Below are 23807 nucleotides of genomic sequence, written 5' to 3'. Positions count from 1 at the left end.
GAACCGATGCATCTCTGTGACAAACCAGTATAATACTTGTGATGACAGAATCAGAGGCAACAGCCTCGGTACGGGCAGGAAGGGCATAGTATCTGGCCTGGCCTCCCCCTCTAGGGCGACCTCTACCTCCCCGACCTCCACCTCTAACTGGCTGAGCAGGTAGGGTGGCAACTAGAGCTGTAACCATAGCCTGAGGACTCTGCGGGGCACGATGTGGCTGAGAAGTCTGTGGAGGTGCACTTCTCCCAAGTCTAGGGAAATACCTCACCAGATGGCGTATGTCACCACACTCAAAGCAACCTCGCGGCTGACGTGGCAGTGGAAACTGTGCGGCACGGGTACTCTGAGACCCCTGAACCCCTGAAACACTGAGTGAAGTCTGAGACGCAAATTGAGCTGGCTAACCCACAAAACCTCTACCATGCCGTACTCTTCCCCCAAAATAAGGACCAGTGCATCTCTACAGTCTACGAGGTCTCCTCACTTCCCTATACTCTCTTTCCTTACCTCGTCTGTCCTCTGCCCAGCGAGAGGTCCTCACCACCGGCTGAACTAGGACCACAGGCTGTGTTGCTATGACATCTGGAACTCGACTAATGAGAACTTGCTGCTCTGGAGTGGGGGAGGCGGGAGCTTGGGTCCCTCCCCCGATCTGTGAAGTAGTTGGTACAACCTGAATCAACCCCGCCTGAACTAATGTACCAAACATGCTCAGGAACTGCGCTAAGGTCTCCTGAAGTGCTGGAGTAGTAGTAGCAGTAGGCGTATCAAGTGCCTGGACTTCGGCTGGAGCTGTTGGTGGCCCCTCCGTGGCAGATCGCGTGGGTGCTCTGGCAACACCACGGGCGCGTCCTCGGCCTCTACCCTGACCCCGGCCTCTGACGGCTGCAGTAGGGGGCGCGGGTGCCTGATCATCTCGGGTAGCACGTGTACTCACCATCTGTGAGAGAATGGAAGACAGAGGTTTAGGATTGTGATATCAAAATTTTGCACGACAGGGAAATCAAATGAAGTGGAATTTTCCTAACGGTTACATAGCCTCTCGTAGATAAGTACAGACGTCTCCGTACCGATCTGCGAGACTCTAATAAACCGGCTTGTGATTCATGACTCTTATGAACCTAAAGCTCTGATACCAACTTGTCACGACCCGGGTTCACCCTCCGTGAACCATCATGACGGCACCTAGTCTCTACGACTAGGTAAGCCTAAATTGCGGAAGAAAACTAAATTTGCGGAAGTAAAACAATTTAAAATAGAAATAAGTAATAAACAACGTTTAAATGTGCCGCTCGGCATACACAATATTTAACTCTCAAACCATTACATAAATCCAAGACTTGGAAACCCACGAATCACAAGCTAAGGTTACTACATAGCTCTAACTCCAGAATGTCTAACAAGGAACAGAAATACAGAAGGGCTAATACTGAAAAGCAAGAATAGAAAGGGACTCCTCGGTCTGCGGACGCGGCAGATATACCTCGAAGTCGCTAGAGCAGTCGCCTCGCCTCAAAGGTGATAGGACTGAGTCGAAGTACATGGATCTGCACATGAAAAACATGCGCAGAAAGGGCATGAGCACACCACAGCGGTACTCAGTAAGTGCCAAGCCTAACCTCGGTCGAGTAGTGACGAGGAAGGTCAGGGCCCTACTGAGATTAAATAAGATATAAGGGTTAACAGTATGGAATAAAATAGTATAAATAATTGCAACAGTAAGAAATAACATAGGATTGAAAGAACATCAACAACTAGAACAGAGACAATAAATCACAGGAAAGAAATACAGCTCAACACAGAGATAACAACGAGGCATCTTCCAGGATACCGTCCTGTAGTCCCAATTACAACTATCTAGTGGATCTCCCGGGATACCGTCTCATAGTCCCTCATATATATCCGAAGGATCTCTCGGGATACCGTCCCGTAGTCCAACTATCAGTGCACGGGAATCTACCTGAATCCCGATCCGTAGTCCCTAAATATAAATACCCAGTACTGGGGGAATCTACCGGGTGCAGTCCTGTAGTTCCATATAACTGTGAAGGGGGATCTACCGGAATCCCACATCCGTAGTCCCAAATAAACAGACAAGAGGGATCTACCGGAATCCTACATCCATAGTCGCAAATAAACAGACAAGGGGGATCTACCGGAATCCCACATCCGTAGTCCCAAAGTAAATTCACAGCAGCAACAGGAAAATATTCAGAAATGGCAAATTCCATATTAAGGCAAACAAGTAATCCTAGCCTAGCATGCTGCACAGAATGCAGGTAAGGCAGCTTGAGCTAATGAAGCAATTAAATCACTTAGACATGCTTTTCCTAAGCTAGAAACAGGCTTAATAAAGCGGGTAATAAAAATAGGAAAGGAACATACTAGTAATTACTTAATGAAAATCGAATTTCCAACAATTAGCACAAGTACACACTCGTCACTTCACGTACAAGGCATTTCAATTACCAAATATACCAAATCCTAAGGGGAAGGTCTCCCACACAAGGTTAGCCAAGCCAGTTACCTCGAACCAGCTCAAAATCAACCCAATACCACGTCTTTGCCACGAGTACTCGACTCCAAATGGACCATATCTATTCAATTCAATTGCATATTGTAAATAACACTTCAAGTAACTGATTCTACAATTTAATTCTAAGCTAATACACGAAAGTAGGTAAAATAACCAAAACGCCCCTCGGGCCCACGTCTCGGAATCGGGTAAAATTTATATTTTCAGAATCCTCACACTCTCACGAGTCTATGCATAACAAGAACACCGAAATCGGAGTTCAATTGACCCCTCAAATACCCCTTTTAAGGTCTCTTAATCTCAAGCCCTAATTACCCATTTTTCCCAAATTTTCCACCACTAATTAGGTCTTTAGTTACATAAAAACGAGTTATAAAGTCAAGAATGTTACCTCCAAGTGATTCTCCTTGAATCCCTCTTCAAAAAGCTTCAAAATCGCCTAAAAATGGAGGAACTTAGGCTAAAAATCGCGGAATAGTCCTTTTAAATCATTCTGCCCAGGCATTTAAATCCTTCTTCGCGAACGCGGTCAAAGCCTCGCGTTCGTGAAGCACGAAAATTCCATTGACCAAAACTTTCCTTCGCGAACGCGATCACACCATCGCGAACGCGATGCCTCAGCTTCACTAACCTACGCGAACGCGCCGGGTAACTCGCGAACGCGATGCACAAAGATCCTACAGGCCAATTTCCTCTTTTGCGAATGCGAGGTCCACTCGTGAACGCGTAGCTTACACTGGCAGACCCTACGTGAATGCGAGGACCATGTCGCGAACGCGAAGACCAACGGGTCCTTACCTTCGCGAGCGCGGGACATCATCGCAAATGCGAAGCACAAATTAGCTGCTTCACCCAGATGCTCGACGCGAACGCGAGACCCTCTCCCGAACGCGATGAATGTTTTCTCTGCAACACAACAGCAGAAAAATCTGCAATCTTTCCAAGTCCAAAAATGGTCCGTTGAGTATCCGAAACACACCCGAGGACCCCGGGACCTCAACCAAACTTACCAACATATCCCATAACATCATTCAAACTTGCTCCAACCTTCGGAACGCTCAAAACAACATCAAAACACCTATTTTTCATCGGATTCAAGCCTAAGAATTCCAAAAACTCTAAAAACATGCTTTTGATCAAAAAGTCTATCAAACCTCGTCTGAATGACCTGAAATTTTACACACACGTCACATTCAACACTAGAAAGCTACTTGAACTTCCGAAATTGCATTCCGACCCTCAGATCAAAATCTCATTATTGAACCGGAATCTTCAAAAATTCAACTTTCGGCATTTCAAGCCTAAATTAGTTACGGACCTCCAAAACACAATCCGAACATGCCCCTAGGTCCGAAATCACCCAACGGAGCTAACGGAACCATCAGATTTCCATTCCGAGGCCATCATCACACTATTCCAACTACAGTCAACTTTTCAACACTTAAGCTCTCATTTAGGGGCTAAGTGTCCCAAAGCTCACCAAAAATTAAAACCGAACATCCCGGCAAATTAAAATAGCAGAAATATACTCAGGGAATGCAGTTAATAGGGGATCAGGGCGTTAATTCTTAAGACGATCGGCCGGGTCATCATACACGCTAAAAAATAGATTATGATAATTGACACAAGTCATCAAAATTTAACTTTCATACTTCTATAATTCTTATCTATTGATATATTCTAACCGAGGATTATTATCCGACCTAATCTCTTCGCCTTTTTGTAGTGCTAAGTTTAAAATGTTATTATATCTATTGAGTTGTATTTATGTTATATTCTTCTATGTCTAGCTTTTATTGTCTTGTACTTTTAGCTTTACGTGTTGTACAGTTAGTTACAGTTAGTTAGTTAGTTAGTTAGTGGCTTAGCTTAGCTGTCAATTAGCTGATAGTTAGAGTTAGTTGATCTTGTCTGGTACTCGTGTATATATACGCTGTTACATAGCAATGCTAATACACAATTCATTCTCTCATTTCTGAAACCAGACTTCCCCTCTCTCACGTGAAGCTTCTAAAATTCTTCAATGGAGCTTAGTCAAGACACGAATCACTCACTCATGGTGTAAATTGACATGGTATCATAGCATAGAGACCTTCGATCCAATCGTCTCAGTCGTCTCTTAGTCTGAGAAGATTTCTCGATTGTGCCCTAATATCATTCAATTCATACAGTGTAAGTGTCTCATTTCACCCTCGATCTAGGTTATTGGTTTCTCATCTTCAATTTTACTATATATCTCTTCAAATTCGATATGGTTGTTACCGATCAAGGCGATGCAACTGATGTTACTGCAAATGTCAAAACTGTCGCTAATTTTGGAATAGATCCTAGTGATCCTGTTGGCCCAAGTAAAGGTTAGTTTTGAAGACTGACAAAGGAACTCAGACATGAACCAGGTCCATCCCTCAGGTGCACAAAAACGGGCAGATTCAAGCATGTGGGATGCACATGAAGGAGATAAGCTTAACTTGGTGTATTTAATATCTCCTGATCGAAAAGGTTGCATAATTGATAAAGAGAAGGACTCCTTACTCAAAGAGAACACTATCCATGACAGGGAAGGAGTTAGAAGTTGAAATCAACTAGAACTCTTCCACCAAGGAAGAGTTGCATCAGAACTCTAGTTATTTCTTCATCTACTAACTCTATAAATTGCAAGATGTTCTCACATTATAGCGTTGCACAAAAACGCAGAAGTTAAACATGAATTGGGAGCAAAATAGCAAGGCTTTTTGCAAGCAGTTCGTGTGTGATTCAAGTGTGCAAACCTGAAGCTACATGAACCAGATTGAAGAACCAGCTCCATAAAGAGTTTTATGTGTCTTTCTTTATTTCTAGTTCAATTGTAGTAGGTGTTTTATATTGTACCTTTCAGCTTTATCTAGAAGCAATTGTAATAGGTATTTTGAGTATTCAAGTTAGAGTTAACTTGAAGTTGTCGCAGCAGTTAGAGGCTGGTTGCTACAACGGGATTAGAGTTAATCCTTAGGTTTACAAAGAGTTTTGTAAATGCTGTTTTGGCTTAGTGATTTTAGTGGAAGTTTGGGAAAATCCTACTGAGTAGTAGGTCGTGGTTTTTTCACCTTTTGAGCCAGGTGTTTTCCACGTAAAAATCTCTGTGTTCTTTATTTTATGTACTTTTAATTCCGCAAACAGTAGTAATAAGTACACCTAGAAGAACCAGGTCCTTCCAGAAGCAGTTTAAGCGAAAAATTGAGTACCACACAAATCACCCCCCCTCTTGTGTGGTATTGACGTTTAGAACATCAATTGGTATCAGAGCAGGTTATCCTTGAAGAGGCTAACACCTTAGGAAAAGATCAACATGAGTGCACCACCTGGGAACTGGGAAGGGCAATCCACTGTTAGGCCTCCACTTTTCAATGGTCAGTACTATTCTTGGTGGAAGAACAGGATGAGGGATCACATCATAGGAGAAGACTATGAACTCTGGGACATAGTCACTGATGGTCCTCTAGCAACTACAAAGAAGAATGCTGAAGGAGTGGATGTGCCAAAAACTAGAGCTGACTGCACTACTGAGGATTTAAGAAAATGGGAGAAAAATGCTAAGGCCAAGAAATGGCTTGTGTGTGGACTTGGTCCAGATGAGTACAGTAGAATTCAAAGTTGTACCACTGCTAAGGAAATCTGGGATACTTTGCAAGTTGCACATGAAGGAACACCTCAAGTGAAGAGGTCCAGAGGAACACTGCTGTATTCTCAATATGAGAATTTCACCATGAAGGAAGGGGAAACCATCCAAGAGATGTATACAAGGTTCACCACACTGACAAATGAACTTAAGTCTCTTGGAAGGGTTATTCTTGAAGAAGACAAAGTTGAGAAGATTTTGACAAGGGTACTGCCAATCTCTTGGGAAAGCAAAATCACAGCTATTCAGGAATCAAAGAACATTGCCACTCTTAAGTTGGATGAGCTAATTGGAAATCTCACTGCCTATGAACTTAGAAGGCAAACCATGAAGATGGATGCACCCAAGAAGGAAAGGAGCATGGCATTCAGAATCACTGAAGGTGCTGATCTAGAGGAGGATGAAATGACCATGATCACAAAGGACTTCAAGAAGTACCTAATGAGAGGAAAGGGTCCTTCAAGAAGTGGAAGCTACAGCAAACCAAGGGTTCCTGAAAAACAAACCAATGAGGGGTGTTACAAGTGTGAGAAGACTGATCAGCACATCAAAAACTTCACTCAATGGGAAATTGAATGGAAGAAGAAAAGAGCTGAACGAAGGAACAGGAAGAAGGAACAGGTTCAACCTAAGAAGAACAAAGGATCAACAAAGGCTATGGTTGCTGCCTGGGGAGAAAGCTCAGATGAGGACTCACAGGATGAAGATGGAGATGAACAAGCACTTATGGCAATTGGAGAATCCGATGAGGAATCAGAGGTAAGTATAATCCATCTCAAAGATAAGATTAAATTTTTGTCTAAAGAAAGGCTATCTGAGTTACTCCTGGATTTCATTGATGAATCTGAGGATCTAAACAATGAAAACAAACAGCTGTCTAAGGAGTGTGTGATTTTGAAAGCTAAGTGCAAAAATTTGGAACTTAGGGCTAGTGAAAGTGATAGTAAAAATGCTGAGTTAAAGAACCAGGTTCATGAACTTGACACCACTGTCCTAGAGCTAAGATATGAAAATCTAAAATTGAAATTAGGGACATGTAAAAAGAAAGTTGATCACACACAACTCACATTAGAAGAAAACCTAGGAAAAATGAAAGATGAGTTGTACAAAAGAGATGAGTAGATAAGAGTCCTTAAAGAGGATCTAAACAAGGTTAAGCACGAGCTAGACAGAACCTGTAAATGGAATAGGTCCTCCGATGCACTTTCATGGCTACATGAACACCATAGTAGCAATAAGAGAGGACTTGGCTACAGGACCCCTGCACCAAAGTGGGATCCCAAAAGCAAGTACCTCACGCTTCCTGAGAACATAATTTACACACACTGTGGTAAAACTGGTCATTATAAAAGTGAATGTATTGCAAAAGAAAAGGCTAGTCAAAAGAATAAAGAATTTGTTCAAGGGAAAAATAGGCTGCCAGGTTGGGCTAAAAAGAATCTGATTCACCATTTTGCCTATAGAAAGGGACCCAAACTAGTTTGGGTTCCTAAGACTAACCCCTGATTTCCTTCTGCGGGTCCAAGTGAAGGGGAGCAGCCAAATATGGTACATGGATAGTGGCTGTTCAAAGCATATGACAGGAAGCAAGAACCAGTTCCTTTCACTTGAGGACCTCAAAGGAGGTAATGTCTCCTTTGGAAATGGGAAGAAAGGTGAGATCATTGGGGTTGGAAAGGAAGGTAAGACTGATTCTCACTCTATTGAGAATGTCTACTTGATAGATGGCCTAAAGTACAGACTAATCAGTGTATCACAATTATGTGATAGAGGTAACTTGGTAGCATTCACCTCTACCAAATGTTTTGTGATTAATCTTACCACTGACAAGATTGTTTTGTAGGGAAAAAGAGTAAACAATACATATATTGTAGATTTGTCCACACTTTCAGAAAATGAACTCACTTGCTTAAGTGGGTTGGACAATGATCCCCTCCTTTGGCACAAGAGACTTGGACATGCAAGTCCGAGTCAACACAACAAATTAGTCTCCAAGGATCTGGTGATAGGGCTGCCTAACATCAAGTTCAAGGAAGACAAAGTTTGTGAGGCTTGTGCAACGGGGAAGCAGGAACATGATAATGAAGAGATTGGGCTGATAAGAAATTCAAATGGTGAAACCACAGTCCAGCCTGAAGATGCATCACTAGAAGGAACAGGTGATGGAACAGGTCCCTCCACCCAGGGCAACATGACAGGGGGAACTGACTAGAGAGGAACTGGTCCTCTAACCTCGAGGGAACCTGTCCATGAACCTATTCCTCAGTAACAAAACCAGGAAGGAACATCCAAAGAAATTGAAACTCCTATTGCAACATCCACGAAATTGGATATAAATGAACCTGGTTCATCTGTTGATCAGATGTTGTATAGGGGAATGATTGGTTCTCTTTTATATCTCACTACTAGCAGACCTAACATTGTGTGCAGTGTAGGTCTTTGTGCTCGATTTCAGGCAAATTCAAAGGAGTCCCACTTGACTAATGTAAAGAGAATATTGAGATACTTGAAAGGCACCACTGACCTTTGCCTTTGGTATCCAAAAGGTAGTAATTTTAACGTAGTGGGATATGCTAACGCTGATTATGCAAGTTTCCTAGTGGATAGGAAGAGCACCTCAGGTATGGCACACTTCCTTGTTCATGTCTTGTGTCATGGGATACTAAAAAGAAAAATTCAGTGCCCTTATCTACTGCTGATGCTGAGTATGTTGCTGCTGCTTCATGATTGTGCTCAATTGCTATGGATCAAACATCAGCTGATAGATTTTGGCATTGAAGTTGGTTGCAATCCTATTTTCTGTTATAACACTAGTGCTATTAGGATGACTAAGAATCCGGTTCATCATAAGAGAACTAAGCACACAGATGTTAGACACTATTTTTTTTAGGGACAACTATGAGAAAGGCTTGATCACTGTGGAGTTTTGTGCTACTGACAAGCAAATTGCTGACATCTTCACAAAAGCCTTAAGTAGAGATCACTTTGAGAGGAACAAGTTGGAATTAGGGATGATTAAGATCACCTAAAAGGACCAGTTCAAGGTTAAACGAAAAAAAATTAAAAAAAAAAATTTGAAAAACAAATTTTGGTTAGGAAGTCAGTAAATTGTATAGTTAGATTAAATCTTGCTTAGTCTCATACTTTCCATAGTATACTCTTGTGCCATGTGTTAAAATGACTCATTAATCACTAATGATATTTTCTCTATTTTGGCAAATTTAGACTCACACAAGAGAATTATCAGTGAAGAACCTGGTTCATCAAGATAACACGGTTCTGCATAATTTGAAATAACTATATTTGGATCATGAGCAGAGTCCTACCAAATACCAATCTTGTCACGACCCGAATTTCCCACCCTCGGAAGTCGTGATGGCGCCTACTCGTGGAAGCTAGGCAAACCAAGAACCTTTGCAAACATCAGCCTATCTCGTTTTATACATGATTTACAATTAAATTATCAATGAATAAGCAGTTAAAAGACAGTGGAAAGTAAAATTTAGCGGAAGTCTGAACTAAATATAGAAACAGCATCTAGAAAGCCAATACAAGTCTCTACCCAGCACCTGGTGTCACAACAATACACGGACTATCTAGGATTACTACAAATAAGAGTTTGAAATAAAGGACATAGTCTGTCTCGAATACAAATGTCAACAGAACATGAAAACTGAAAGAAGAGACGCCGGGCCTGCAGACGCCAGCAACGCTACCTCGGAGTCTCGTGGACTGAAGGTCGGCTCACTAACTACTGCTGCGCACCGTAAGATGCTCCAACACCTGGATCTGTGCAAAAGAGCACAGAGTGTAGCATCAGCACAACCGACCCTATGTGCTGATAAGTGCCTAGCCTAACCCCGGCGAAGTAGTGACGAGGTTAGACCGGACTACCACATAAACCTGTGCAGTTATATATACATATACAGCGGAATCGAAATACAGAGACAAGTAATTAATATGGGAGGGGGAGCATGCTATGGGGAAAATAACAATTTCAAGTAAAAGTCGTGCAGTAACGAAGGAAACAACACAACTCAGACATTAATAAAGAAACAGAAAGCAACAAGTGCACGACATCACCCTTCGTGCTTTTACTCTCTTCCTCACCAAGCAATGATATAATAAAGTGTGCACGGCATCACCCTTCGTGCTTTTACTCTCATCCTCACCAAGAAATGATATAATAAAGTGTGCACGGCATCACCCTTCGTGCTTTACTCTCTTTCCTCACCACAAGCAAACAATGCACGGCATCACCCTTCGTGCTTTACACTCTTTCCTCACAACAAACAAACAATGCACGGCATCACCCTTCGTGCTTTAACACTCTTCCTCGCCCAAACAACAATCACAAACAAGGGGCAAGGGAATAAACCAAATAATAAAAGAAATTCCGGCAAGGGAACACAATTGAACAACTAAATCCCGGCAAGGGTACAACATCAATAATCTCAACATCCCGGCAAGGGAAAACAATCAATAAACAACAATATCCCGGCAAGGGAACAATTTAAATACTCTTTCTCTTCCTTTCACTTTTATTTCATATCTCACTTTACCACTTGAGCCAATGCTCCAAAGGGGTTCAACCATCTCATATACGTTCACAATTGAAATATAACTTGAGCCAATGCTCCTCGTTGTTCATAGGTCACAATTTCCTTTCACAAGCTTTTCACAACAAATAGGAATCATCACCAAGACAAGAGAAATACAACGAAGTCAAGATATTCACAATTTAAAGACTCACGGTCATGCTAGACACCAACGTATAGATACTCATCACCATGCCTATACGTCGTACTCAACTTGAAGCAATTAGCAAATAAGACTCAACTCCTAGTCCCTCAAGCTAGGGTTAGACCAAACACTTAGCTCAATGCCTTGCACACAACTTAAGCCTCAAGTATAGCTTTACCCCGCGATTCCACTGCCAATTCGCTCGTATCTAATCACAAATTACTTAATTACATTAATAAACACTAAATGAATCAACCCCAATGCATGAAAATGAGTTTTCCAAAGTTTTACCCAAAAAGTAAAAAATCGCCCCTGGGCCCACGTGGTCAAAACCCGAGGTTCGAACCAAAACCCAATTACCCATTCCCCCATGAACTCAAATATGTAATTTGTTTTGAAATCGAACCTCAAATTGAGGTCCAAATCCCCAATTTTTTTTGAAAAACCTAGGTTCTACCCAAAATACCCAATTTCCCCATGAAAATCTTTGATTTGAAGTTGAAATCATGTTAGAAGATGTTGAGGGGTGAAGAAAATGAGTTAGAAATCACTTACCAATCATTTTGGAGAAGAAAGGTTGTTTGAAAAATTGCCTCTTATGTTTTGGGGTTTTGAAAAGTGAAAAATAACTGAAATTTTCGTGTATTTATACCCCTGTGATACTCCCTGTGCGGACCGCACAAAAAGGACCGCGGCCGCACAGGCCTCCCTGAAGACCTGCAGATCATAGCCCCGTGCGGACCGCACAAAGCCGACCGCGGCCGACACAACATCCACCGCGGACCGCTCAAAGGCGATCGCGGTCGTGCTGGCCCCTCCGCGGCCGCACGCGATTCCTCGCGGACCGCGCAAGAGGGTTCAGAGACCTGCAATATTTCCTGAACCTGCAACATCTGATCTTTTAAGTCTAAGGCATCCCGGAACCTACTTGAAACTCACTCGAGCCCTCAAAACTCTAATCCAGGTATACACACAACCTCAAAAACATCTTACGAACATATTCGTGTAATCAAATCCCCAAAATAACATCATGAGCATCGAATTAAACCTCAAGATCAATGATATTTCCAAAATCTCCTTTAAACATCAAATTCCCGCTTAGGGTCCGGATCACGCCAAACGACGTCCGTTTTTAACCAAATTTCACAGGAATGACTCAAATCACATATAAGATCTGTACCGGGCGTCGGAACCAAAATACGGGCCCGATACCATTACTTTCAAATCAGATTTCATTTCAATTTTCCTTGGATATTTTCAGAAAACAATTTCACTTAAAAATTCATATCTCGGGCTTGGGACCTCGGAATTCGATTCCGGGCATACACCCAAGTCCCATATTTTCCTACGGACCCTCCGGGACAGTCGTATCACGGGTCCGGGTCCGTTTACCCAAATGTTGACCGAAGTCAAATTTATTCATTTCAAGGTTAAAACTTAGCAATTTTTTTTCACAAAATGTCACATTTAAGCTTTCCGTCTACGCGCCCATACTGCGCACGCAAATCAAGGTGACTCTAAATGAGGTTTTCAAGGCCTCGGAAGCACAAAACTAATTAAAACAGGTGATGACCCCTTTTGGGTTATCACATTCTCCACCTCTAAAACAACCGTTCGTCCTCGAACGGACAGAAGAAGGAAGTACCTGAGTCGGGGAAAAGATGAGGATAATAGCTCCACATATCGGACTCGGACTCCCAGGTCGATGCCTCAGGAGGCTGACCTCTCCACTGAACACGAACAGAAGGGAAACTCTTGGATCTCAACTGACGAAACTGCTGGTATAGAATAGCTACCGGCTCCTCCTCATAAGACAAGTCCTTGTCCAACTGGACAGTGCTGAAATCTAACACGTGGGCTGGATCGCCGTGATATCTCCGAAGCATGGACACATGAAACACTGGATGCACGGCTGATAAGGTAGGCGGCAATGCAAGTCTATAAGCCACCTCTCCCACTCGATCAAGAATCTCAAACGGACCAATGAATCTAGGGCTAAGCTTGCCCTTCTTCCCAAATCTCATCACGCCCTTCATAGGCGACACTCGAAGCAATACCCGCTCACCAACCATGAAAGCTACATCTCGAACCTTACAATCTGCATAGCTCTTTTGCCTGGACTGAGCTGAACGAAGCCTATCCTGAATGATCTTGACCTTGTCCAAGGCCTTCTGAACCAGATCCGTACCTAACAACCGAGCCTCTCCCGGCTCAAGCCATCCAACCGGAGACCGACACCGCCTACCATATAAGGCCTCATAAGGAGCCATCTGAATGCTCGACTAGTAACTGTTGTTGTAGGCAAATTCCGCTAAAGGCAAGAACTGATCCCACGAGCCTCCAAAGTCGATAACACAAGCTCGGAGCATATCCTCCAAAATCTGAATAGTCCGCTCGGACTGACCATCCGTCTGGGGATGAAATGCTGTGCTCAACTCAAATTGTATGCCCAACTCTCACTGAACTGCTCTCCAGAAGCGCGAGGTAAACTACGTACCCCAGTCCGAAATGATAGATACGGGCACACCATGAAGGTGAACAATCTCCCAGATATGTGCTGACTTGGTCAGCCTATCAACAATGACCCAAACTGCATCGAACTTCTTCCGAGTCAGCGGAAGTCCAGTAACAAAGTCCATAGTAATCCGCTCCCACTTCCACTCGGGAAGCTCAATCCTCTGAAATAAACCACCAGGCCTCTGATGCTCGTACTTAACCTGCTGGCAATTCAAATAACGATCCACATATGCTACGATATCCTTCTTCATTCTACGCCACCAGTAATGCTGCCACAAATCTTGATACATCTTCGCGGCGCCTAGATGAATAGAGTACCGGGAGCTACGGGCCTCCTCCAAAATCAACTCTCGGAGCCCATCCACATTAGGCACACATACTTGACCCTGCAATCTCAAAACTCCATCATCATCTAAGGTAACATGCCTGGCACCTCCACGCTGCACCATGTCTCTAAGGACACGCAAATGGGGATCATCATATTCCGATCAGAGCTACCGTGCAAGCTAACACACGACTGGGCTCAGAAACATCCAGCCTCACGAACTGGTTGGCTAAGGCCTGAACATCCAAGGCAAGCGGCCTCTCACCGACCAGAATATAAGCAAGACTGCCCATACTGGCTGACTTCCTACTCAATGCATCGGCCACCACATTGGCCTTCCCCGGATGATATAGAATGGTGATATCATAATCCTTCAACAACTCCAACCACCTCCTCTGCCTCAAATTCAACTCCTTTTGCTTGAACAAGTACTGAAGACTCTTGTGATCCGTGAACACCTCACATGCCACGCCATACAGATAATGCCTCCAAATCTTCAATGCGTGAACTATGGCTGCCAACTCCAAATCATGAACCGGATAGTTCTTCTCATGAATCTTCAACTGCATCGAAGCATAGGCAATGACCTTGCCATCCTGCATCAACACTGCTCCAAGCCCAACACGGGAAGCATCACATTAGACTGTATAAGGCCCTGAACCTGTGGCCAAAACCAACACCGGTGCCGTAGTCAGAGCTGTCTTGAGCTTCTGAAAGCTCGCCTCACACTCATCCGACCATCTGAACTGGGCACCCTTCTGGGTCAATCTGGTCATCGGGGCTGCAATGGATGAAAACCCCTCTACGAACCGTCGATAGTAGCCTGCCAACCCCAAGAAACTCCGGATCTCTGTAGCTGATGCTGGTCTAGGCCAGTTCTTGACTGCCTCTATCTTCTTTGGGTCCACCTGAATACCCTCTGCTGATACAACATGACCCAGAAATGCAACTGAACTCAGCCAGAACTCACACTTGGAGAACTTGGCATATAACTGACTATCCCTCAGAGTCTGAAGAACCACTCTAAGGTGCTGCTCGTGCTCCTCCTGGCTGCGGGAACATATCAATATATCATCAATGAAAACTATCACGAATGAATCCAAATAAGGCCTGAACACTCGGTTCATCAAGTCCATGAAAGCTGCTGGGGCATTTGTCAACCCGAATGACATAACCAAGAACTCATAATGCCCGTACCGAGTGCGGAAGGCTGTCTTAGGGACATCGGATGCCCTAATCCTCAACTGATGGTAGCCAGATCGCAAGTCAATCTTTGAAAACACCCTGGCACCCTGAAGCTGGTCGAAAAAATCATCAATCCTCGGCAGTGGATACTTATTCTTGATTGTTACCTTGCTCAATTGCCGGTAATCAATACACATTCTCATCGACCCATCCTTCTTCTTGACAAATAACACCGGCGCACCCCAAGGTGAGACACTGGGTCTAATGAAACCCTTCTCAAGCAAATCCTGCAACTGTTCCTTTAACTCTTTCAACTCAGGCGGCACCATACGATACGGCAGAATAGAAATGGGCTGAGTGCCCGAAACCAGATCAATGAAGAAATCAATATCCCTGTCGGGTGGCATACCCGACAGGTCTGAGGGAAAAACATCAGGAAACTCACAAACAACAGGCACAGAATCAATAGAGGGAACCTCAGCACTGGAATCTCGAACATAGGCTAAATATGCCAAACACCCCTTCTCGACCATACGCCGAGCCTTCACATACGATATAACACTGCGAGTAGAATGACCAGGAGTCCCTCTCCACTCTAAACGAGGCATACCAGGTAAAGCTAAGGACACAGTCTTGGCATGACGGTCCAAGATAGCGTGATAGGGTGATAACCAGTCCATCCCCAATATAATATCGAAGTCAACCATGTCTAGAAGCAACAAATCTACACGAGTCTCCAGACCCCCAATCACCATAACACAAGAACGATGGACTCGATCGACCACAATAGAATCACCCACCGGTGTAGACACATAAACAGGAATACCCAATGCATCACTAGGCATGACCAAATACAGGGTAAAATAAGATGACACATACGAATACGTAGACCCCGGATCAAACAACACTGAAGCATCCCTATCACAAACCAGAACCGTACCTGTAATAACCGCATCTGAAACGTCTGCCTCGGGCCTGGCCTGAAGAGCATAACATCGGGGCTGGGTCCCACCACTCTGATCTACCTCTCTGGGACGGGCTGCTGCTGGTTGGCCTCCACCTCTAGCGGTCTGAGCTCCACCTCTACGACCTCTACCTCCACCTCTGGCACCTCTACCCCCACCTCTAGCTGGCTGGGCGGGCTGTGGAACACCTGGTGCCTGAACCATGGCACGAGAACCCTGGTGCTGAGAACTGCTCGGTGCTCGAGGGCAAAATCTGGTAATATGACCCGTGTCACCACAAGTGTAACAAGTCCTTGGCTGTTGGGTCTGCTGGCTCTGTCGACCTGAATGACCACCACGGAAACTCTGAAGTGGCGGTGTACTGATAGGAGCTGGCGGTGCACTGAATGGCTGCTGATCAGAATAGTGCGCATGAGAACCACGGCCACCTGAGGCACCGTGAGAAACCTGGAGGGCTGACTGGAAAGGCCTACAAGGCTGACCCCTATCATACGAATCTCTCCCTCCAGATGAGGCACCACTGAATCGGCCTGACTGACGGGGTCTCTTGTCTGCCCTATGACCACCCCCTGTGACAATACCATCTCATTCCTCCGGGCCACATTGGCCGCTTCCTGAAAGGATATCTCGCTCCCAGCCTCTCTAGCCATCTGGAGACGAATAGGCTGAATGAGTCCATCAATAAACCGTCTCACTCTCTCCCTCTCAGTGGGAAGCATAACAAGAGCATAGCGAGCTAAGTCAATGAACCTGGTCTCATACTGGGTGACAGTCATGGATCCCTGCTGAAGGCGCTCGAACTGCCTCCGATAGGCCTCTCGCTGAGTAATGGGGAGAAACTTCTCCAGAAATAGCTGTGTGAACTGCTCCCATGTCAAGGCTGGAGATCCTGCTGGTCTAGCTAAACAATAAACCCTCCACCAGGTCTTGGCGGATCCAGACAACCGAAATGTAGTGAAATCAACCCCATTGGTCTCAACAATACCCATGTTCCGAAGAAACTCGTGGCAGCTGTCCAAATAATCATGAGGATCCTCAGTAGATGCACCGCTAAAGGTGGTAGTGAAGAGCTTGGTGAACCTATCCAACCTCCATAAAGCATCGGCAGACATTGTTGCCCCATCACCGGGCTGGGCTACCACACCTGGTTGAGTTGCTCCAACTGGCTGAACTGCTAGAGTCTGAATCGGGGGAGCTCCCTTCTCCGGAGTACGAGTAGCAGGAGTTTGGGCCCTTCCTCCACCCTGAGAGACGGCTGGTGCTACAGGAAGCAATCCTGCTCGGGTAACACTCTCCATGAGACCCACCAATTGGACCAGAGCGTCCTGAAGAACTGGGGTAGCAATAAACCCCTCTGGGACCTGAGCTGGGCCCACCGGAACTGCTGGGGCTGGGGCCGGAACCTCCTCGTCGAAGTCAACCTGAGGCTCCGACACTGGTGCTGCTGCTCGGGGCTGAGCTCTGCCTCTGCCTCGGCCTCTAGCACGGCCTCGACCTCGACCTCTGCCCCTAGCGGGAGCTGCCTAGGGCTTGGACTGCTGGTTAGAAGATGAGGAAGCACGTGTTCTCGCCATCTGCGAAAGAACATAGTAGAAATTCAATTAGCGTTGGGAAACCAAACCGCACGACAAGAAAGAACAAACGTGAAACTTTTCCTAACTCAGTAGCCTCTGGGTGATAAATACAGAGGTCTTTGTACCGATCCCTCAGACTCAACTAAGCTTGTCCGTGAGTTGTGAGACCTATGTAACCTAGAGCTCTGATACCAACTTGTCACGACCCGGATTTCCCACCCTCGAGAGTCGTGATGGCGCCTACTCGTGGAAGCTAGGCAAGCCAAGAACCTTTTCAAACATCAGCCTATCTCGTTTTATGCATGATTTACAATTAAATTATCAATGAATAAGCAGTTAAAAGACAGCGGAAAGTAAAGTTTAGCGGAAGTCTGAACTAAATATAGAAACAGCATCTAGAAAGCCAATACAAGTCTCTACCCAGCACTTGGTGTCACAATAATACAGGGACAGTCTAGGATTACTACAAATAAGAGTTTGAAATAAAGGAGATAGTCTGTATCGAATACAAATGTCAACAGAACATGAAAACTGAAAAAAGAGACGCCGGGCCTGCGGACGCCAGCAAGGCTACCTCGGAGTCTCGTGGACTGAAGGTCGGCTCCCTAACTACTGCTGCACATCGTAAGATGCTCCAACACCTGGATCTGTGCAAAAGAGCACATAGTGTAGCATCAGCACAACCGACCCCAAGTGCTGGAAAGTGCCTAGCCTAGCCCCGGCGAAGTAGTGATGAGGCTAGACCGGACTACCACATAAACCTATGCAGTTATATATACATATACAACGGAATTGAAATACAGGGACAAGTAATTAATATGGGAGGGTGAGCATGCTATGGGGAAAATAACAATTTCAAGTAAAAGTCGTGCAGTAACGAAGGTAACAACACAACTCAGACATTAATAAAGAAACATAAAGCAACAAGTGCACGACATCACCCTTCGTGTTTTTACTCTCATCCTCACTAAGCAATGATATAATAAAGTGTGCACGGTATCACCCTTCGTGCTTTTACTCTCATCCTCACCAAGCAATGATATAATAAAGTGTGCACGACATCACCCTTCGTGCTTTTACTCTCTTTCCTCACATATAATTGATATAATCGGCACGGAATGGTACATCGTGCGGCACGACATCACCCTTCGTGCTTTACATATAGCTTTACCCCGAGATTCCACCGCCAATTCGCTCGTATCTAATCACAAATTACTTAATACATTAACAAACACTAAATGAGTCAACCCCAATGCATGAAAATGAGTTATCCAAAGTTTTACCCAAAAAGTCAAAAATCGCCCCGGGGCCCACGTGGTCAATACCCGAGGTTCGAACCAAAACCCGATTACCCATTCCCCCACGAACTCAAATATATAATTTGTTTTGAAATCGGACCTCAAATTGAAGTCCAAATCCCCAATTTTTTTGAAAAACCTAGGTTCTACCCAAAATACCCAATTTCCCCATGAAAATCTTTGATTCGAAGTTGAAATCATGCTAGAAGATGTTGAGGGGTGAAGAAAATGAGTTAGAAATCACTTACCAATCGTTTTGGAGAAGAAAGGTTGTTTGAAAAATCGCCTCTTATGTTTTGGGGTTTTGAAAAGTGAAAAATAACTGAAATTTTCGTGTATTTATACCCCTCTGATACTCCCTGTGCGGACCACACAAAAAGGACCGCGGCCGCAGAGGCCTCCCTGAAGACCTGCAGATCATAGCCCCGTGCGGACCGCACAAAGCCAACCGCAGCCGCACAGCATCCACCGCGGACCGCCGAAAGGCGACCGCGGCCGTGCTGGCCCCTCCACGGCCGCACGCGATTCCTCGCGGACCACGCAAGAGGGTTCAGAGACCTGCAATATTTCCTGAACCTGCAACATCTGATCTTTTAAGTCTAAGGCATCCCAGAACCTACTCGAAACTCACCCGAGCCCTCAAAACTCTAATCCAGGTATACACACAACCTCAAAAACATCTTACGAACATATTCGTGTAATCAAATCACCAAAATAACATCATGAGCATCGAATTAAACCTCAAGATCAATGAAATTTCCAAAATCTCCTTTAAACATCAAATTCCCTCTTAGGGTCCGGATCACGTCAAACAACGTCCGTTTTTAACCAAATTTCACAGGAATGACTCGAATCACATATAAGATCTGTACCGGGCGCCGGAACCAAAATACGGGCCCGGTAACATTACTTTCAAATCAGATTTCATTTCAATTTTCCTTAGACATTTTCAGAAAACAATTTCACTTAAAAATTCATATCTCGGGCATGGGACCTCGGAATTCGATTCCGGGCATATGCCCAAGTCCCATATTTTCCTACAGACCCTCCGGGACCGTCAAATCACGTGTCCGGGTCCGTTTACCAAAAATGTTAACCGAGAGTCAAATTTCATTTCAAGGTTAAAACTTAGCAATTTTTTTTCCATAAAATGTCACATTTAAGCTTCCCGGCTACGCGCCCGGACTACACACGCAAATCGAGGTGACTCTAAATGAGGTTTTCAAGGCCTCGGAAGCACAGAATTAATTAATACAGGTGATGACCCCTTTTGGGTCGTCACAAATCTTCTTTTGGACTTATCCGTTACAAGTGAACCAGTCCCATTCAAAAGAGTCCCAACCGAATGGAAGTATCTAGATTCTAGGGATACACTCCAACGTCTCTTCAAAACTAAATTTCAGTTTAATTAAACTTCGAAAAGTCTGAAAAGCTGTAGTTACCCCATCAATTATTCCCCTCTATATTGATCAGCATTAGTGTATTCCTTACTTCATCTCTCTCAAGCCGTCAAAAACTCTCATTCTTCTTTCATCTTCCAAACATAATCTACTTGTCTTCTCTTCCATACCCTAGCCCAGATATGTCGAACACCTCTGAAAATCCTTCATCACCACCACAGGAAACCACTTCCACACCTTCTACAACACCAATCTCTAAGAAAAGTAGAATAAAGATGATGGCTCTAAGATTGTCGCTGAAGGAGAGCAGATCAAGAAAATAAACAAGCAATTGAAAGCAGGTAGGGAAGAAGAATCCTAGAAATCTAAAGATTCATTTAAGTCTGCTACTAAAGGGGAAGAAAGTAGGTCTTCCGAAACTGAACAAGTATCTTCTGATTCTAAAGTTACTCCTGAGATAATTTCTAAAGTTGCTGCAAATTTGGAGAATAGATTTGTACTGGTAGGATCTATAGCAGGTGTTGAGACTAAAGAATCTGGAGAAGTTGGTGGTAAAAATTAAAGGGAAACGAAAAAGAGAGCAAGGGTGCTAGGAGTACTGTGAGGGGAAAGGGTACAAAAGTGGTTGATTCTTCACCCACTCCTGTTGATCTAACAAAAGAAACTGGTGCAATGGTTGTTTGGGGAGAGGAATTTACTGAAATAGAAGAGAGTATGAGCAAAATAGGGGGAAGTGGGTCTGGCAAAGCTGCTGAGGGGTTGGTTCAACTTGGGAAAAATATAGATGAACCTGTTCCATCTGAACAGGAAACCATCTTGGACCTACTGATAGGGTTATCAATAGCACCAAAACTCATGCCATTCCCTATGGTTTCATTCTCACAATTGTGCTTGCACATTTAAAGGTACAAGTAAGGATTATTTTAGGGTTAATTCTCTGCTTGCTTGCGATTATGAAGTCAATGTCATTCCTAATGAACCTGGTTCATCTAAAAGGACACCTATCAATAGCAAGGTCAGAGCTCTATTACAGGAGAGTGAGGCAAAGGATGCTGAGATAGCAAGGTTGAAGACCCGATCAGTTGAGGTACAATCTAAGAGAGATGTTCTCAGAGCTGAACTTGCAAGGGAAAATGAGAAGAATGATGGAATTCTTCAAGACATGCTGAAACTTCTCCAAGCAAATAACCCAGCCCCTACCTCTTCCAAGCCTTAAATCCTAGCCTAGTGTAGATCAACCAGTGACCCAATTCAGGACTTTTTGTTTCTTTTGCTCATGTTTTCAATATTTTTATTTTTTTTTATGCTCTGTGGTAGAATCTTATCAATCATCAATGAAATTCACTGCCTTTTGCTCTAACTGTTTGTTTATATTTCTTTGATGGTTAAAATTCATATGTTGATCTATGATGATTAATCCATGTTTGCATTTGAAGTAGCCCCAGTGGCCATGAGTAAGTTTTAAAATCTGGTTATCTCAGCCGATTTTATTTCCTTGGTCTGTAGGTCTTGTATATAGCCGATGGTGTGATAATTTTACAAAGTAAGTTTGCCCTAGACATGCTTAAGGAATATGACTGCCTCTCCTACAGTAGCCTTTCTACACCTCTTGATCCCAATGAGAAGCTGAGGGCCAAAGAAGGAAGACCATTGTCGGATTCTGCATATTATAGAAAACTTGAAGCAAAGTTAAACTTCCTTACAAACACCAGACTAGACATAGCCTTCAGTATACAATATCTCAGTCAATTCATACAGGATCCCAAAGAACCACATTTGAAGGTTGTCTTTCACCTGCTTAGCTATTTGAAGAGTGATCCCACTCTGGGAATTTTTCTGTCCAATGACTCTGATTGTAGTCTGAAGGGTTACTGTGATTCAGATGGGGCAGCTTGCCCAGACTCTAGGAGATCAGTTACTGGATACCTAGTCCTACTGGGGAACAGTCCAATTTGTTGGAAGTCCAAGAAACAAAAAACAGTTTCCTTGTCATCTATAGAAGCATAATACAGGTCCTTGAGAAAAGTTGTAGGGGAACCGACTTGGTTGTGCAGACTCTTAGATAAACTCACTATCTCTTACCCTAAGACAGTCTCAGTTTTTTTTGTGACAGTCAATCTGCTCTGCACATAGCCAGAAATCCTGTTTTCCATGAAAGAACTAAACATATCGAGGTCGATTGCCATTTTGTGAGAGACAAACTTCATGAGGGTCTCATTTATTTACATCACACTGCTACTGGTGCTTAGCTAGCAGATGTCCTTACCAAAGCTCTCACTGATGTCAAACATTCTGCTCTCATAAGCAAGTTGGGTGTGATACCTTCACCTCCAACTTGAGGGAGAGGGGGAGGGGTATTGAGATGTATTTATGTTCTATGCTTCTATGTCTAACTTTTACTATCTTGTACTTTTAGCTTTACGTGTTATACAGTTAGTTACAGTTAGTTAGTTAGTTAGTGGCTTGGCTTAGCTGTCAGCTAGCTGTCAATTAACTGTTAGTTAGAGTTAGTTGATCTTGTCTTGTACTCGTGTATATATTCACTGTTACATTGCAATACCAATACACAATTAATTCTCTCATTTCTGAAATCTGACTTCCCCTCTCTCACGCGAAGTTTCTAGAATTCTTCAATGGAGCTCAGTCGAGAAACAAATCACTCACCCATGGTGTAAATTGACAATATCTATTAGTTGAGACATTTTTTTGTCTTAGAAAATGTCATTTTTAATTCTATTAAACAACCATATGAAGAGAGACAATAATTCAGCCGCTGGCTTGGCTATTAGTTTATGTTAGTTGTTTCGCTAGATATTGTCACGCTTATTCGTGATTTAAAAATAAAATATAGTCTATCTATATCTATCTATATCTATGTTATATTAAAAGCACGAAGGCCCTTAGCGAAATGTCGTTCGCCTTTTTTACCCTCTGTAAATGCACTTTATAATGGATAAAATTATAAACACAAACAAATGAATTTAAAAAAAAGAAGTAAAAATCTATATATATATATTAAAGCAAGGAAGTTTGCCTTCTCATTTAGCCAAGTGGCAAATTATTAGAATGCCAAGTGGCAAAATATTAAAAATATACATGACAAATTAATTTATTAAAAATCCAAGTTGTAATAGCAAAATTTTTTCGGTCTACAAACAATCAATCCTCCGAAATTTATTGCCTAATTTTCGGCAATAAAATAGTCAATCCTCTTTTGTAAAATTTTTACTTTAATAATCAAAAAATATTAAACAATAAAAAAAAATCGTGTGATCTCTGTCTTCCTAAAAAAACGGGTTTCATAACATATTTACCATCTAATCTCTTTGTCTTCCTAAAAACATTCCCAATTCTCAAGATTGCTTACCGTATGATCTCAAGATGAGAAGATACTCATCAACAATAACCAATGTAATGTTTACAAAATCATACTCAAGTAATACTTCCTCAGATCTGAATCTTTATTAACTAAAATTTAGGGATTTCTACATGGAAAGGATTCACAATCGAGGTATGTTTGTGCAGATGACTTTCCTCCTTAATTTTGGAATTTTAGATATAAACCCTAAATGTAGACTATTGTAATTTCATTAGAAATTTTTTCCGATA

General features: G+C 43.3%; 1 protein-coding gene across 1 annotated transcript; it reads left to right on the top strand.

Annotated features, from left to right (window-relative positions):
* The first annotated feature begins 4787 nt into the window (after positions 1-4787).
* Positions 4788-22205, top strand: LOC109215640 (uncharacterized mitochondrial protein AtMg00810-like). The gene is made up of 2 exons (XM_019379744.1): positions 4788-4874; positions 21705-22205. The coding sequence occupies exons 1-2, from the start codon at positions 4788-4790 to the stop codon at positions 22203-22205; spliced, it is 588 nt and encodes a 195-aa protein (XP_019235289.1).
* The last annotated feature ends 1602 nt before the right edge of the window (positions 22206-23807 follow it).

The sequence above is a fragment of the Nicotiana attenuata genome, unplaced genomic scaffold (genome assembly GCF_001879085.1).
Source record: "Nicotiana attenuata strain UT unplaced genomic scaffold, NIATTr2, whole genome shotgun sequence".
Taxonomy (NCBI): Eukaryota; Viridiplantae; Streptophyta; class Magnoliopsida; order Solanales; family Solanaceae; genus Nicotiana; species Nicotiana attenuata.
Note: the sequence above shows the minus strand (reverse complement) of the source record. Positions and strands in the feature narration are given on the sequence as shown.